Source organism: Pan paniscus, chromosome 9 (assembly GCF_029289425.2).
Source record: "Pan paniscus chromosome 9, NHGRI_mPanPan1-v2.0_pri, whole genome shotgun sequence".
Taxonomy (NCBI): Eukaryota; Metazoa; Chordata; class Mammalia; order Primates; family Hominidae; genus Pan; species Pan paniscus.
Window position 1 is genome coordinate 17,023,719 of NC_073258.2, and position 17,887 is coordinate 17,041,605.

The 17,887-nt window shown below is 39.4% G+C and overlaps 2 protein-coding genes across 5 annotated transcripts in view; one reads left to right on the plus strand and one right to left on the minus strand.

Annotated features, from left to right (window-relative positions):
* PSMA1 (proteasome 20S subunit alpha 1) overlaps positions 1–1,065 on the minus strand; it is a 138,692-nt gene extending 137,627 nt beyond the window's left edge. Inside the window, exon 1 of the mRNA XM_034932202.3 lies at positions 809–1,065. The gene's annotated coding sequence lies outside the window, so the exon portion shown is untranslated. The remainder of the gene's footprint in view (positions 1–808) is intronic.
* PDE3B (phosphodiesterase 3B) overlaps positions 1,036–17,887 on the plus strand; it is a 215,065-nt gene continuing 198,213 nt past the window's right edge. For 3 of the 4 annotated variants that reach the window (XM_034932206.3, XM_034932203.3, XM_034932205.3), the window contains exon 1: positions 1,097–2,406. In XM_034932206.3, the coding sequence (XP_034788097.2) occupies positions 1,429–2,406 (978 nt within the window). In that variant the 5' untranslated portion in view covers positions 1,097–1,428. Of the gene's footprint in view, positions 2,407–17,887 lie in introns of all 4 variants that reach the window. The other variant, XM_003818192.6, reaches the window with a different exon arrangement.

Consider the following 17,887-nt stretch of genomic DNA (forward strand, 5'->3'; position numbering starts at 1 on the left):
TTGAGAACTGCAGTCCGGTCATGAGGTTGAAGTGAGAGCTTAGGGAGGGAAACACAGTTCACTCTCTAAGGCAGTTATGATTGGTTAGATTCCAGAGCAGTCCCATTGGTGTAGCAAAGTTCTTTTCTTCTCGCTTTCAGGTCTGTGTTTCCTAATGTTGCTAGTTTCACCAGTACTTCACAGATAGCATCTTATTCGGCTTCCTTCAAGGCCTGCTGATCCAAACTGGGGAGTGGTCTTGGAGAGGATTCCTAGTTCTCTCCGCTCCCCCATCTAGAAAGTGCTGTTACAGTGAAAAAGCCTTCAATTTGCAAAGACCAATTGCGACAGCAAATCTGTGCTGTGTGGAAGGGGATACAAGTTGTGAACCGGCAGATATGTATGACAAGGGTACAAAATGGAAGGCGAGACGTTAGTTCTTCGCCTGTGAAGATGGTTATTGAGCAACACTCAAGAACGTGCACGTGGAGTGCTCCTAGAGTGCACTCCACGTGCACGTTCCTCCCTAAGAGCCACTGCAAGGATCCTGGGCCTGCTGCGTGGCCCAAGAATCCACGTTGCTTCTGAGGCTAGATCTAGCCACAGCGATTAGGGTTTCTTCGCCATGGCCTTGGTGGTGGCTGGCCCTCAACTGGTCACAGTCTGAAGACCCACCCTGAAAGGGGCTAAGGTTAGAGACAGCGCCCCTCCCCTCCCACCCTTAGCTCAGCATCCCCACTAAGCACACCCCTTGGGGACCACAAACGCCCTCTTTCCCGAAGACCCCAGTAGTGACCTGTGGGATTCTGGCTGGGTGTCCGTGACTTACCCTCAAAGAGAACCTGCACGCCTGGGGTCCCAGGATGGCTGGCTTGCCCCTCCCGTCCGAAGATGACCTCGTCCTTCTCTTTCAGTCCCGGTGGGTCTTCAGACTGCCGCCGCCGCGCTTTCCTCGGCCTGGGCACGCTGGGTCGGCGGGGTCCCGGCTCGCGTCCCTGTTGGGCGGCCGCGGCGCGGGTGGCGGCGGGACAAGCCGCGAGCGCGCGCTGGGCGCGCGCCCGGCCGGGGCAGCCGCGGGGGAGGAGCGCCCGCCCGCCGCTCGCGCGCCCAACGGACCAGGCTGGGGCCGTGAGGTAACTGTTGCAGCCAGCGGAGCTGGGAGGCGACACCGAGTCTCCAGTCCCGAGAGGTGCCCGAGGGAAAAGGAGGCGGCAGCCAAACTGGTCCTGGAGAGAAGCCCCTTCCGCCCCTCTCCTCAGCCAGCATGTCCCGGACTCCGCCGCTCCTCAGTCCGCGCGGTGGGGACCCCGGGCCGTGGCGGCCGGCGCAGCCCTGACGGGTTGCGAACCAGGGGGCGCCCCGAACGCGGGGGTTGGGGTCTGGGAGCGCGAGCGGCCGCTACGGTACGAGCGGGGTGTGCTGAGTCCCGTGGCCACCCCGGCCCCAGCCATGAGGAGGGACGAGCGAGACGCCAAAGCCATGCGGTCCCTGCAGCCGCCGGATGGGGCCGGCTCGCCCCCCGAGAGTCTGAGGAACGGCTACGTGAAGAGCTGCGTGAGCCCCTTGCGGCAGGACCCTCCGCGCGGCTTCTTCTTCCACCTCTGCCGCTTCTGCAACGTGGAGCTGCGGCCGCCGCCGGCCTCTCCCCAGCAGCCGCGGCGCTGCTCCCCCTTCTGCCGGGCGCGCCTCTCGCTGGGCGCCCTGGCTGCCTTTGTCCTCGCCCTGCTGCTGGGCGCGGAACCCGAGAGCTGGGCTGCCGGGGCCGCCTGGCTGCGGACGCTGCTGAGCGTGTGTTCGCACAGCCTGAGCCCCCTCTTCAGCATCGCCTGTGCCTTCTTCTTCCTCACCTGCTTCCTCACCCGGACCAAGCGGGGACCCGGCCCGGGCCGGAGCTGCGGCTCCTGGTGGCTGCTGGCGCTGCCCGCCTGCTGTTACCTGGGGGACTTCTTGGTGTGGCAGTGGTGGTCTTGGCCTTGGGGGGATGGCGACGCAGGGCCCGCGGCCCCGCACACGCCCCCCGAGGCGGCAGCGGGCAGGTTGCTGCTGGTGCTGAGCTGCGTAGGGCTGCTGCTGACGCTCGCGCACCCGCTGCGGCTCCGGCACTGCGTTCTGGTGCTGCTCCTGGCCAGCTTCGTCTGGTGGGTCTCCTTCACCAGCCTCGGGTCGCTGCCCTCCGCCCTCAGGCCGCTGCTCTCCGGCCTGGTGGGGGGCGCTGGCTGCCTGCTGGCCCTGGGGTTGGATCACTTCTTTCAAATCAGGGAAGCGCCTCTTCATCCTCGGCTGTCCAGTGCCGCCGAAGAAAAAGTGCCTGTGATCCGACCCCGGAGGAGGTCCAGCTGCGTGTCGTTAGGAGAGACTGCAGCCAGTTACTATGGCAGTTGCAAAATATTCAGGAGACCGTCGTTGCCTTGTATTTCCAGAGAACAGGTATGTTAGCTGGAAGGCGAGGTCTGGGACGCGAGCGGGTTCGGGTTTACCGCTGCAGTTTCCGAGTTGAATTCGCTTATTTCAAAGCATGTTAACTTTCAGAATGGAAAAAGGGTGTGTTGCGGAGGGGGGGGGAGGAAATAATGTTTTATTCTGGAAAGGATTCTTAAAATACAGGAAGCCTTTTAAAAATGCAGAAGCAAGTAGCTTTTGTCATTGAATAGAAATCAAATAGCCCGCTAATCACATGGCACTTTTTAAGGACTGTATATGCAATAGATGAATTCGCAGAAGAATGAGGTGAATCATTTGTGGTTGAATAGATTGACTACTCCCGCTTTTGGCATCCTCTGATATGTGTCTTTTTGGTGCCATTTATCTGTTTGCTGTTATAATGATGCCTACCCAAAGATAACATACAGCCTTTAGAATGAGAGGATACATCTATGAGTTTTAATCAGTGTGGTTTTGTTATTGAAAATCGAGAGGAAAAATCTGAGATTTTATCGTTACAAGACATGAGCTTTGCAAATGAGAGTAATTTAGATGAAAAGACAGCAGTATAGATGAATATAATATTTTACAGATTAATTAAATGTTCCTTGTATTTGTTGCATAATTAGGAGACTGTTTTAACGTTTAAACTTTAAACTTGGTAATTCCTGGAAAGATGCCAAAAGCATTTCCATTTTTTCACCATAGGTTTACATATTTTTGGTTTTTTTTAAAGGGATTGAAATCATTAGCAAATGAGTTTACATCTTTATATAGTATTGGAAAAGCTACCTGTTCTACATCACCAAGAAACTTAATAAGTATAGTTACTATTATTGAGCATTTATGAAGTGCAAAACATTTTACACATACTGTCTCAAATCCTCACAAGAACGGTGTTTGGCTGGTGCCATTAACCTCTAGAGATGAGAAATCTAGGCATATAGAGGTAACACAGCTTCACATGTCTAGTTAAGTGGTAGTTCTGGGATTTGATTAGATTTTTGAGTTTTCAGTGCTGTGTTCTGCACGACTAACTGGTAAGTATAGTGGTTTTAAGTAGGAGAGTAAGAGCGTACACCGTAGGTTTTCTGAATTTTTGGATTAGTGATATGCTTTACACTGGGAGCCAATATGTTGGAGACAAAAGTTTCTTGTCCTTAATGCATTTGATGCATTCTTCTTTCTTCTTTTCTGTTCTCTTCCTTCACTTCTTGTCTGTCTTCTCTTCGAAATAATCTCCAAGCTACTACATTGGTTTTATGACGTGTTGAACACTGATCTGTAATGTTCCAATGACACAATACTTTGCTTCTTGAATTGGCTTCGGAGGCCACTTCTGTGGTCAACCACTTGAAAAAGTTCTGTTATGACTTTTGTTTTCTCAGTTTACTACCAGTGATAATAGATAGTACTTTAGGAAAATGTGTGTCGGGAGAAAAATTGTTTTGAGAGGATTTATTATGGAACAAAGTGGTATCAACTATTTCATAGAATGGAATTAATTGAATTTTGACCAAATGTGAACAAATTGCATTTTTTAACACTGGAAAATTGTTTTAGCAGTTTCATCACTTTTGTGGGCAATTTTCCTGAACTTAACAGTTACAGTTTAACATTTTTTAATTGTAATTTGTTGGTGCGGTAATTCTGTCTGTCCTCTTGTAAGTGGAAAATTTCTAGGCTTCTTAATCCTAGTGTGGTGCTCTTTCCATCACAGCACAGCTATATATGTATATAGCTATACCAGGTAGCTTCAATTATTGTTTATATTAGAGGAAAATACAATTTGTGCTTCTAAAAAGGGTGTATTTTCTTAGTGCAGAAAACCCTTTTTCACATTCTACTTTTAATAGGAACATTTTTGCACACTTAAAGTATATGTGAATAGTTCAGGGTTTATACATGCCTACCTAATATTCTGTCTACAAAATAATTCTGTTTTGACATTACTAGAAAAGGGTATTTTTAACTTAGCAGATACTATCATAACAAGAATGTTTATTTATGCTTGTTCCAGAAGTCTAACAGTGGATTTGTGCTTTTTGTTTGCATGTATATTATGTTAAATATATTGAGAGGAAATCAGTACTTTTATGGAAGTAAAAGATCAGGAGATTTTCTGATTTTCAAAGTGTTGTATATGACAATGGTAAAAACACTTGCTTGTTTCAGAAAGTGAAGGAAGATGAAAAGATTTTAGATGGGACCTGACATAGGAGAAAATGTCCTGGATTCATAGACAGAGGATTGAGGAGTCTTGGCTTAACTGTTTAATTTTGGAAAAGTCTGTGAACCTTTCTGAATCTTAGTATCCTGTCAAATTAAGGGATCCTAGTAGATGAATTCTGTAATATCTTCTAATTCTAAAATTAAATTATATAATACCTTCTAATTCTAAAATTAAATTCTTTTAGTTTACACTTTTGGTAAGGTAGAAATTAAAATAAGATGTCACAAACTAGTAATTCTTGAAGTTTTACTTAAATGTTGAATGTTGACCTTGCTAACCTGTACTTTCCAAGGTATAATAATTGAAAAAGATGAGCAAATATCCTGTATATTTTGGATAGGACTTTAAAAAAGTATATGGGGGTTCATTTATAGGATGGTAACAAAATTATTACGTGTTCATTGCCTTAAGAATTTAAACATTTTTATTAACCTCTTTGAAAGCCACTTAAACTTCTATCAATAGAAATGTTTTTAATTGTAGAATAATAGATTTAAAGTAGTTTTTAGCTTTTGGGATGTTATATTACTGTGTTGAAAAATAATGGCATGTTTGTAAAACATTTGATTTTATAATTAGATTTATAATATTTGATTTAAATGCTTTATATGTGTCAGTTCAGTTCTTAACTAAGGTTTTTTTTTTTTTTTTGGCAAAGCATTTAGAGATTTGAAGCCCAAATCTAGGTGCTGTTAATGGTGTTCTGCTTTGGTGGGTTAATGGAAAGAAGCACTGAGTTTGTAGTCTTATCTGCCAAGAATCAGCAGAAACTAATAGGAAGTTTGAAAAAATCAGTCGTCTGCATAGAAGCTTTAATCAGAATTAAACAAGCTACATTTCTATGCCATTTTAATTCCATATTCTACAGTGCAATTTTCAGCTTTTCAATGAGATCACTTTGTGTTTGACTAGGTAAATACAAGGTTTTGAAAGGCATAAGTTAGTGCGTGAGATATTTTTCTATACCTTTAATGCTAAGTGCTTTCTAAATGGTTAGGTAAATATTTAAAAATTCCATGGCCCTAATGCCCATAAATATTACTTAAAGTTTTAATTTTATTTGAAAAAGGTATACATATGTAGTGTGAGAGCTTAAAAAAGAGAGTTTTTTTTAAAGTGTGGTTATTTACTCACCTAAGGAATTTGCAAGGCATAATTCCCTGTTAATTTCTTTAAGAATACTGTAGTATTTGTGAAATTTATTTTATGGCTTCAGTGAGTGAGTGTTTTATTCCAATTTCATGTTACTATTTTGTGGTAAAATATCAGCCTACATAATAATTTTATACTTTATTTTGTAAATATAGTATGTACTCTGCCATGAGTATTATTTTTCAAAAACACAGATTTGATAGAGTCACTCTGTTTTAAAAATCTCTTATGGCTTTTCATTGTCCACAGGATACTATTCATGCCCTTGACCCTTGCTTGCAAAGTCCTTCATAATCTGCACTTCGCCATTTTTTGTTTTATTTTTTTAAAAAGCATTTTATTACTAATTATTACACTCCCTCTCCACATGCATTCTAGCTATTTGAGGGCTGCTTCTTGTTATTGACATTGTTGTGGATTTTTCTCTTTTGATTTTAACATCTCCACTTGTTGAAATCTCCTTTAAGGAACAAATAAGATTAGGAAGACTTTAGGCAGTGCACTGATACTCAAATTTATATATAAGCTGAGAACAAAACTCCATTATAGCAGAATGGGCCATATTTAAAAATAAAAGTTGACAAACCATATGAAGCAGTGCTGATGAGTATTTTCATTATAGTGCATTAGATAGTCACATCTCCATAATTTGTTTTTATACACTTAGTAGAAGGTAACCATAAGTAAAACCATAAAGTATGTTTTTCATTGTCATCAGACTCTGTCCTCCTCAGTGGCAGGCCCTTCTCTCATTCTTTCTCTTTTCCCTTTCAATTACCAAGTCAGCTTATTTCCCTAGCACACTCTTCTGCCTTCTGTACCCCATTCAAAGCAAAAATCTATTCTTGCCGAAAAAGCCTATTTCAGTATAAATGTTGGTATAGATATATAAAATATAGGACGGGTTCAGAGTTTATCTAATCTAATTGAAATCTGCTCATTATATATTGTACAAGGAAAATAAATTGAACTCCAGAGAGATAAAAATACTGGCTGAGGGTTATTCTGTGAGATATTTGGAAAACGGGGACTAGAACCTAGGTCTTTACTCCTAGTCCACTTTTACTTTCCACAAGGAGCGTATATACTTCCCATCATAGCCTTCCAAGGCTGTACTTAATTTTGCCAGGTATCTCCAATTATGTGAAAAAAGGCAGTGTCTCTGGTTAAAGGAGGTAGGCGAGAAGTGAGAGAGAGTCAGTTAAGAGGGACACTTGAAAATCCTATAGTTTGTAATGACCTTGATGACAAACTTCTGATACAGTTATTTCAGAGTAATTTGTAAGGATGCAGCTGGTCGCAAACTCATGTACCTACATAACATTTATTTTATATGTTGAAGACAGAGGGGAGGGTCAAAAGGAGAGTAGGAAGAATGGAAGTGAATTGACTATTGCCTGCTTCGCTTAAAGGCATTCAGTTTAAACAAAAGAAACTGAAAAACTGTTAGCTAAACAACATTTTGGAAGAACTGGGTTCTGTCTGTGGGTGGTTCCTGACAGTTTATAACATTGACTTGTTGTTCACCTTGTTATTTACAAGCTGTTCTGCACTTATTTAGGTTGTTGTTATAAGCCTGTTCTTAGAACTTGGGGCAGAAGAGTGTATCTCCCACTTTTTTTTTTTTTCTTTTATAACCAACAACTTTCCTTCTGGCATTGATTTACCTAGAAGATAACTTTACAAATTTCTCCTCCTCCATCTGCTACAGCACGTTCTTTGGCCACCTCTTCCTTACATTTCATAAAACTTGCATTCAGCAATGTTTTTTTTTTTTTTTTTTTTTTTTTGAGACAGGGTCTCACTCTGTTGCCCAGGCTAGGGTGCAGTGATGTGCAATCTTGCCTCACTGCAAACTCTGCCTTGCAGGCTCAAGTAATCCTCCCACCTCAGCCTCCTGACTAGGTGGGACTGCAGTGCGTGCCATCATGCCCAGCTAATTTTTGTATCTTTTTTTTTGTAGAGAAGGGGTTTCGCTGTGTTGCCCAGGCATGTCTCAAACTCCTGGGCTCTAGCCATCTGCCCACCTTGGCCAGAGATGTCCACATTTGAGAATATGTTACCTTACATGGCAAAATGGACTTTGGAGATGGGTTTAAGGATTTTGAGATGAAGATATTATCCAGGATTATCTGAGTGGGTGCAGTGTAATCATGAGGGTCCTTAAAAAGTAGAAGAGAGAGGCAGAAGAGATCAGAGAAGATTTGACAGTGGAAGCAGGGTTGGAGTAATACAGTGTGATACACATCCACCCTCGGGAGGCTGAGGCCGGAGAATGGCTTGAACCCGGGAGGCGGAGCTTGCAGTGAGCCGAGATCACTCAACCCATCTTTGCTAGCTTTGGTGATGAAAGAAGGGGACCCTGAGCCAAGGAAAGCAGGCAGCCTCTAAGAAGATGAAAAAGGTAAGGAAGTAGATTTTTTCCCTAGAGCTCCCAGAAAGTATTGAAGCCCCACCAGCACCTTGGTTTAGCTTAGTGAGACCTATGTCAGACTTCTGACTTGCAGACCTGTAAGGTACATTTGTGTTATTTTATGCCTTTGAATTTGCGATAATTTGTTACAGGAGCATATTAGTTTGCTAGGGCTGCCATGACAAAGTACCACAAACTAGGTGGCTTGAACAGCAGAAATGAATTGTCTCAAGTTCTGGAGGCCAGAAGTCCAAGATCAAGTTATCTCCAGGGTTGGTTCCTTTTGAAGGCTGTGAGGGAGAATATGTTCCATGTCTTTCTCCTAGCTTCTGGTGGTTTACTGGCAATCTTTGGCTTGCAGATGCATCACACTGATCTCATTCTTCATCTTCCCATGGCATTCTCCCTGTATGTTCACATAGTCTTTCCCTGTACCTGTCTTTGTTTCCAAATTTTCTAATCTTCTAAGGATCCAGGTCATATTGGATTGGGGTCCACCCTGATTATCCCCGTAGAGACCTTATTTCCTAATAAGATTACATTCTGAGGTACTGAGGATTAGGACTCAACATATTTTTTGGGGGCGATACAATTCAACCCATGTAGGTAGAAACAGAAAACTAAAGCTACGTAAAATTGAATTGTTTTTCAAAATGGATGCTGAATATAAATTGATACATTTATATTTTTGCTAGCAGTGAGTAAGAATGCCCCTGGATCCACATTCTTATCAACCAGCACTTCCTATTTACTGACTTTTAAGTTTGGCTAGTCTAGTGGGTATGAAATGGCATTTCTTTGTGATTGTAATCTGCATTTTTCTAATTTCTAGATTTATATGTATGTTGTGATGTAGAGATTCAATCTCATTTTTTATCCAAATGGATATCCAGTCATGCCAACACACTATATTGAAAAGTTTATTTATTCTCCATTCATCAGTGCTGCCTCTGTCCTGTATCAAATTTCAATATATGTATGACTGTATCTGGGCTCTATTATGTTTGATTTGTTAGTTTATGCATCTTGTGTTAATACCACACTATCTTAGTTATAATAGCTTTCTAATAAGACTTAATATCCAGTATTGATAGTGTCCATTGTTGTGCAAAAGTTTTCAATTTTGATGAAGTTTATCTACTTTTTCTTTTGTTGCCTATGATTTTGGTGTCATATCAAATAAATCACTGCAAATTCAATGTAATGAAGCTCTCATTCTGTGTTTTCTTTGAGGAGTTTTATAAAAGTTTTAGTTCTAATATTTAGGTCTTTGATTCATTTTGAGTTAATTTTTGTATACAAAATTTTGTATAATTACAGTGTAAGATAATGGTCCAACTTTATTCTTTTGCCTGTGGATGTTACATTTTTCTAAGACCATTTGTTGAAAAAAACTGTTAATAACCTTTCAACAAAGTGTTGGCTTCTTTGTTGAAAATTATTTGACAGTACATGTGAGGATTTATTGCTAGGCTCTCTGTTCTTTGTCATAGGTCTATATGTCTGTGTTTCTGTCAGTACCACACTGTTTTGATTATTGTATCTTTTAGTAAGTTTTGAAATCATGAAGTTTGAGACCTCAAACTTTGTTCTTTTTCAAGATTATTTTGGCTGTTTGAGTGTCCTTTGAGATTCCATATGAATTTTAGGATGAATTTTTCTGTTTCTGCAAAAAACGTCATTGGGGTTTATTTTTTATTGTGGTAAAAACCATAAAATTTACTCTGTTCTTTATTTTTAAGTGTACAGTTCAGTAGTGTTAAGTATATTCACATTGTTGTGAAACAGATCTCCCTATCTTTTCCATCTTGCAGAACTGACACTCTATACTCATTAAATAACAACTACCCTTCCGCTGTCCCCTGATAATCACCGTTCGACTTTATGTTTCAATGAATTTGACGACTTTAGATACCTCATATAAGTGGAATCATACAGTATTTTTTTGTGACTTGCTTATTTCACTTAGTATAATCATCTTTGGGATTTTGATAGAGATTGCCTTGAATCTGTAGATTGCTTTTAGTAGCACTGGCATCTTAACAATAATAGGTTTTCTAATCCATGAAAATGGGATATCTTTTGATTTATTTGTATATTAATTTATTTCAGCAATATTTCATAGTTTTCAGTGTATGAGTCTTTCACCTCCATGGTTAAGTTTATTCCTGAGCATTTTATTCTTTTCAATGCTGTTGCAGATAGAACTGTTTTCTTAATTTCCTTTTTGAATTATTTATAGTATATAACTCTATGCAACTGATTTGTATGTGTTGATCTTTATATACTGCAGCTTTGCTGAATTTGTTTGTTCTAATGGTTTTTTTTGGTGGAATCTTCAGGGTCTTCACTTAGTTTTTGATCCCTAAAATTAGTGCTGCATATGTAGACTCAGAAACCTCACGTAAAAATTTAAATTGGCCTCAAGTTGGCAATGTTCCAAGGCAATGGTTAGAAGCAAATTCAGATTCTCCAAGGCCTCAAATAATTCCTACAGATAAAATCCCAAGGAAATTCAGCAGTGCCTAGTCAAAAATCCACAAATCAGGCAAGGTAATAAGGCACTATGAATAAGAACCTAAGAAAAAGTACACAACAAAAACACATCTGCCCTCGGGAGGCTGAGGCAGGAGAATGGCTTGAACCCGGGAGGCAAAGCTTGCAGTGAGCCGAGATCATGCCACTACACTCCAGCCTGGGCGACAGAGCAAGACTCCATCTCAAAAAAAAAACCAAAAAAACCAACAAAAAAAAACACACCCACCAAAGCTTTGGATTATATAAGAAATATAAAAACACGTTTATTATGATGAAAGAAATAAAATAGAAACCTGAAAAAAATGATTGGGGGACAGGTGATTAAAAAAACTGTCACTGGCCGAGTGTGGTGGTTCATGCTTGTAATCCCAGCACTTTGGGAGGCCGAGGTGGGTGGATGGCTTGAATCCAGAAGTTCGAGACCAGCCTGGGCAACATGGCAAAACCCTGTCTCTACAAGATACAAAATATTAGCTAGGCATGGTGGCGAATGCCTGTAGTCGCAGCTACCTGGGAGGCTAATGTGGGAGCATCACCTGAGCTGGGGAGGTCGAGGCTGCAGTGAGCTCTGATTGTACCACTGCACTGCGCCTGAGTGACAGAGTGAGACTCTGTCTGAAGAAAAATCCCCCAAAACCCCAAAACACACACACAAAAAGTTATGTAGGTCAGAAGAGTTGGAGAATAAGAGGTAAAGTATAACTTGGACTTAATTGAAGTTCGAAAAGGGGATAATAAAATGGAGAGGAAGAAATATTAGAAAAAAATGGCTGTAAAATAGCATTTTAAAGAACTGATGAAAAATGCCAAGTTTTTGTCCAGAAAGCTCACTGAATCTCAAGCAGAATAAATTAAAAGAAACCCATACATTATTGCAAAATTACAGAACCTTAAATAAAAAGATAACTACTAAAAGAACTCAGAAAAGAGAAATGGCCTTCAAAAGAATGAACGGCAGTTTTACTGAAAGGTGACTTATTAGTAGTCACAGTGGAATCCATAAAGCAGTGGAATATCATCCGACAGGTGCTGAGAGAAAATAAGTGTCAAACTAGAAATCAGTGCCCCGCAAAACTATCTCCCTAGGAAAAGTGCAAGCTAAAACAATTTCAGAAAAGGAAAAATTGAGGGAGTTTTTACCACTGAAAGTACATACTCAGGCAGAAGAAATGAATGAGATCAAGAAGGTATACTAATGATAAATATAGGCAAAACTAAACAAACGCTGTTATTATAAGACATTATTAACAATGCCTTCTAAGAGAACAGACTAGAACTAAAGTGCTAGAAAACAATAGCATTTACATTGGAAAGAAGAAATTAGAAGAGTATGTTAAAAAGTTATATTTCAAGGGGAGGGCTAAGAGTTTGACTTTAAATCTTGTTTATATATACACAATAGCTGTCTACACACACACACACACACACACACACACACAGAGCTAGTGCAACTGCTGAAAGAGTAGATATTGTGTGAATGGCTTCCAAACAAATAGAGGTGACAAAAGAATTGAGGGAAAAAAGGAGACCAAATAATTAATATCAGAGAAAAAAGGAGGTCAAAAAAGGAAACCTAGCAAACAGGACAAATACTTAAAGCATGTAAAAAGATGATAGAAATAAATCTAGATACTACCACGAATCACAATAAATATAGAAGCAAAAACTTTCGTTAAAAGAATATAAAGATTGTCCACTTGGATTTTCTGACTGTATACTCTTTGCAAACATAAGAATTTATCAAGGTTGGAAATAAAAGAATGGAAAAAGGACACAAGACACTATAATAAAACTGCTAATATTAATATCAGAAACACTGGGAAAACACTTTGCTAGAGAAAAAGATGATCATTATGTAATTATAAAAGACTGAATTCACCAAGAAGATAAAATTTAAAATTGTAGATACCTAATAACATAAATGTCTATGTCTATATATATACATACACATATATACACACACATATAATTATTTCCAAATTCACCTACAGTAGAAAGCATTCCTTTTGTATATTTTATTTATACCTTTAATTCATTCCTATCACATTAATATACTCTTCTTATACTGTCTTAATTACCTTTCAGTTATTAGCCCCCTTTTTTGAGCATCTCAGTGTGCTAGGTGCTGTGGCGGAAATATAAAGATCAATAAGATATGGTTCTATCCCTAAGGAGTTTATATCTAGTAGACTCAGATGTGCAGACTAGCTCACCGTGAGACACAATTGTGTAATTGCTATGTTCCAGTCGAGCACCTCATTGTGGAAGGCAAATAGTGATCAGTTTTTCGGGGGAGTGTATTGGAAGTCTTTATAGAGGAGGCATTTGAAGGACATATTATATAAGACTTGATTAAGTAGAGACAGGCGTTGAGACTGGTAAACCATGTGATGGTAAAATTCATGACATTGTTGTGGAAATCAGAATGGAAAGCTAGTAAAGTGAGGAGTGTAGAGTTAGTGTGGGAATGTTACTGGAAAAGACTGGAAGATTGGTTGAGAGTAATGTGTGGAAGATATTGAATGCCATCCTAAACTTTTTGATTTATTCAGTGGAAGATGTTGGAAGATTTTCAGAAGAGAAGAGACATTTTCTTTATTTAGTTTAGAGAGATTATTGACAATGGGAAAAGTAGATCAGAGAATGAAAATATTGGGAGCAGGGAGCCCGTTATAATCATTTATATGAGAGACTGAGAACAGTGGGAGTGGAAAAGCCCTGGTGATTGGAAAAAAGGAGGTATGAAGATGCTTAAAGTCTTAGTGACTGAAAGTTTAGTGGTGTCATTAGCTAATGTAGGGAACATTGGAAGATGAGCTGGTTTGGGAGAAATGCTAAAGAGCTTGACTATTGATTAATGCATGTTCCAGTTTTCACATGTGAATGGTTGATACCTCTTTTACATCTCTAAATGGGATGTGAACTCCCTGAGTGTAAGAACTAAGCATTTCTGTTTTGTATTTATCATTTACATTTTGGAGTTCACAATGGATATCTGTTATTATATTTATACTTATTGTCATTTCTTATAATGTTTCCTTGTTAACCTTGAGTGAAGAAAAGAACTGTGGGTGGAGATGAATCCCAATTTCCTACTGTCTTTGGTATTTTCCTTAATAGACAGCTATTGCACAGTGGTGAAGCTAGACTGCTTGAGTTTAAATGTCATCTCTGCCACTTACAGAATGTTGGACAAGTTGTTTAACTTCTCTGTACCCCAGTTTCTCTGTGTATAAATTAGGGGTAATAACAGTACTTATCTTATTGATGTGAAATAGATGTGATATGAAATGTTGTGAGGATTAATAACCTGTAAGTTCTTGGAACAGTGTCTGGCACCTGGCAAGTTTTCAACAGATTAGTTGTTATGGCTGTTACTATTAATAGTTGAAATTCTCATCCTTGAATTATTTAATAGTTTATGCCAAGTTTCTCTAAATCAATGGTAAAACTAATTGAAATTTAGATCTATGAGACAATCTGTTTTTATTGTCTCGATACTTCTCTTGGGACTGGTATTAAGCAAAAAAGCAAATCCTTTCCATAAGGGATTATATAGGGGAAATTCTTTCAACAGTGGTCAGTATTTAGGACAACAAAGAAAAGATACAAGGAGTAATTTAAAAAGTGATTAAAAGGGGGGTAATTTGGATTTATTTTCTTTTAAAGTTTCAGAGTTAAAGATTAAGAACCTTTGGTCTTCCAGAAGAAAAATGTGTCAGCTGCTACAGTCATAATTTACTGTCCCATAAGCTTTTTGTTCCAGTTTGTCACTTTGGAGTTGGGAGTACACTGGGAAGTCAAACAAATGTCTTTACCCATAATTCTTCCTTCACAGTTCACTGTCTGTTAAGCATGTTGATAACTATGCAGCACCTCCCCAGGAATGGTAAGAGGGAGATAAGAGATACGGAAACAGAAAGAAGAGAAACTGTATGTAAAAAAGTGACTCTTCCAACCCTCTTTGTCACTCCAGTCAGTATTAGTCACTTTACTTTACTGCTTCAATGTAACACTTTGTTCCACTTTTCAGAAAAAGTCTCCTGAAGAGCTTCTACCAGTTAGATAGTAATCGTTCAAAGCAGACAAAAATAAATATGGATAGGAATTTTTACCAATATATGGGAAAATATTTTTCTTTACGGGAAAATACTTACATACACATTACTAAATACCAGTGTTTATCATTATGTAAGTCATTTTTTGTTTGTTTTTGTTGTAAAAATAAGCACCATCTACAAATAACTTTAATACCTGAAAACTCATTTCTTCAGCAGCATTACTGGGCATTCTGCTAGGAGCTGTAAGGGCTATGAAAAAGAATCACATAATGTCATTATTCTTAGGAGTTTAATGTAAGATAAAAAGTGAAGATTATATTTTAAATAATAAAAAAGGCAGTGCAATTAATATTGTAGTGTTTGAGAGGTCTCAAAAAATAACACCCAAATTCCCTGCCCAAATTTTGAGAAGAGAGTGACAGATGAGATATCAGAATACCACCTGTATTCCTGATAAAGCTGTTATTGGAAGGCATGGCTTATATCAGTAGGTAGTTTTGCTTTCTAATACCAAACCCCATAGTTAAACAGACTTCCCTGGTCATTAGCAGAATAGGACCAGGAACATTTTCCCTGTTTGCCTGGAGAGCCTATCCATGGAGAAGCATTGGAGAACTTCTGCTTCCATCTAGTGGGTAGGCTTCTAAGAGCAAAAAAAGGGGTAGAATTATGCTTACATGATTCTTTAGTCTAAACTTACCAGTCAGGTAAGTCACTATCCTCCTTCTAGGGGATAAATAAGTGAAAGGGTAGAGAGAGTCCAAAAATATTTAGCAACAGTTCTTCCTCATAGAAGCCATAGGATTGAGAAAAAGGCATTGCCTCTCTCAACACGATAATAGAAAAAGCTATTTGAAATTCTGACATCTTTTAGACAACATATATTTTAATTTTTGCTTGTCACATTTCTTTTTTTTTGAGATGGAGTCCTGCTCTTGTCGCCCAGGCTGAAGTGCAATGGCACTATCTCAGCTCACTGCAACCTCCGTCTCCTGGGTTCAAGGATTCTCCTGCCTCACCCTCCCAAGTAGCTGGGATTACAGGCATGCACCAACACTCCCAGCTAATTTTTGTATTTTTAGTAGAGACGGGGGTTTTGCCATGTTGGCCAGGCTGGTCTTGAATTCTTGACCTCGTGATCCTCCCGCCTCAGCCTCCCAAAGTGCTGAGATTACAGGCATGAGCCACCGCACCAGATGTCACCTTTCTTGTAACTATAGTGTCTATATAGTTGCATGGAATGTACATAATTTAAAAACTGAGCCTAGATTCTGCCTTTGTTCATTTGTTTCTTTCTTGACAAAATCGAGTCACTTATTTCTGTGCATTTATTGTTGCACTTAATATTCTCTATCATATTTGGGTTGATAGGCCTTTCCTGTCTCTACATTTTATGTCCTTTAAATTCAGGGACAGTATCTTATTTATTTTTGTGACCCTGGTGCTTGGCATATATCAAATAGTTTATTGAGTTGAATTATTGGATTAAATACTGTTTTTTTAAATCACTTCACAGGACATTTTTTTCCTAGTTGATACATAATACTCATAATTTCATCACTGAAAGTAACTTGAAGAACAGGATGCCTAAGGAATAAGTTCTTGTTCTTGATGTCACAAAACCCAGCAAAAATCTTCTTCAGCAGGGGAAGCTTACTTAGGTGAATGCCTCAGTTTATAGGTGAAGCTTGGAAGAATGTTGCAAGTTGGGAGAATGGAAACTAATGCAGGACATTGTGTGCAGGAGTTGCCTCTAAAAAAAAGGAGGAGCATGGAATGATAATTTGAGGTGACGTCATAGTGAGGCAGTAGGGTTATAAACAGTTTTGACATTACTTTTTCAGATATGGCTTGCAGAGTTAAAAATTCCTAGATGTTTGAATGGTTCTCAGTTAACAAGTGTTGATAGAACATTTTCAGTGCTTAGACTGCACTTTTGATTTCTAGGGAGAACTTCATTTTTAACATAAATTTACTAATTTTAGTAGTTCACCAAGGAAGAAGATGGTAGTAAAATACTGGTCATAATTATTTAGCAAACTCTGGAAATGTGATTTTTTAAAAAAACTTTTCTTTAAGTTCAGGGGTACATGTGCAGGTTTGTAAAGGTAAACTTGTGTCATGGGAGTTTGTTGTACAGATTATTTCACCACCCAGGTATTAAGCCTAGTACCCATTAGTTATTTTTCCTCATCCTGTCCCTCCTCCCACTCCGGTAGGCCCCAGTGTGTGCTGTTCCTCCCTTCGTGGTCATGTGTTCTCATCAAGTACATTTTTGTCAGGTAACTGAAGTTTATCTTTTTACAAGTAATATCTTTTTAATTTAAACACATTTTTGCTGTGACTATTTCTATTATGTTTACCCCATTTCTGCTTATCCTGAATAGATCTTGATGAAAATAATATATTTCTCTGAAAAGTAAGGATTGTCATTTTAAAAATTAGTACACATGTATTTGACAAAATTATTAGCAAGCACAGCAGAAGCAGTTCATACAATCTGTTTGGTAAACTGAGTGATCTCCCAGTTCTGTGTTCCCCCAAATAGTTCACCCACACATTCCATAAAAGGTTCTCTTTAGGCAGATGCAACAGTACCCTGAAGGCATAATTGTTAGCTTTATAGTCAGCATTAGGCAATTAAAATCCTCCGAAATTAATTCCAGACTTGGCTGTAACCCTAAGAGCCATTCTGGAAGACAGAGGATGTAGAGTTTACGAGATCTTATGCCCTGTTTATAAGGGAGGGGAATATCCCCAAAATATTTAGGAGAGTTCACACATACTGAATGCCACTAATTTCAACGACAAGAGCTTATTTCTAATATTCCTTATATTATTGCTTCTAATATTCTTTTTTTTTTTTTTTTTTTGAGGTGGGGTCTCGCCCTGTTGCCCAGGCTGGAGTGCAATGGCGTGATCTCGGCTCACTGCAACCTCTGCCTCCCAGGCTCAAGTGATCCTCCCACTTCAGCCTCTGGAGTAGCTGGGGCTACAGGCACGTGCCACCATTCCTGGCTATTTTTTTTTTTTGTATTTTGTAGAGATGAGTTTTTGCTGTGTTGCCCATGCTGGTCTTGAACTCCTGAG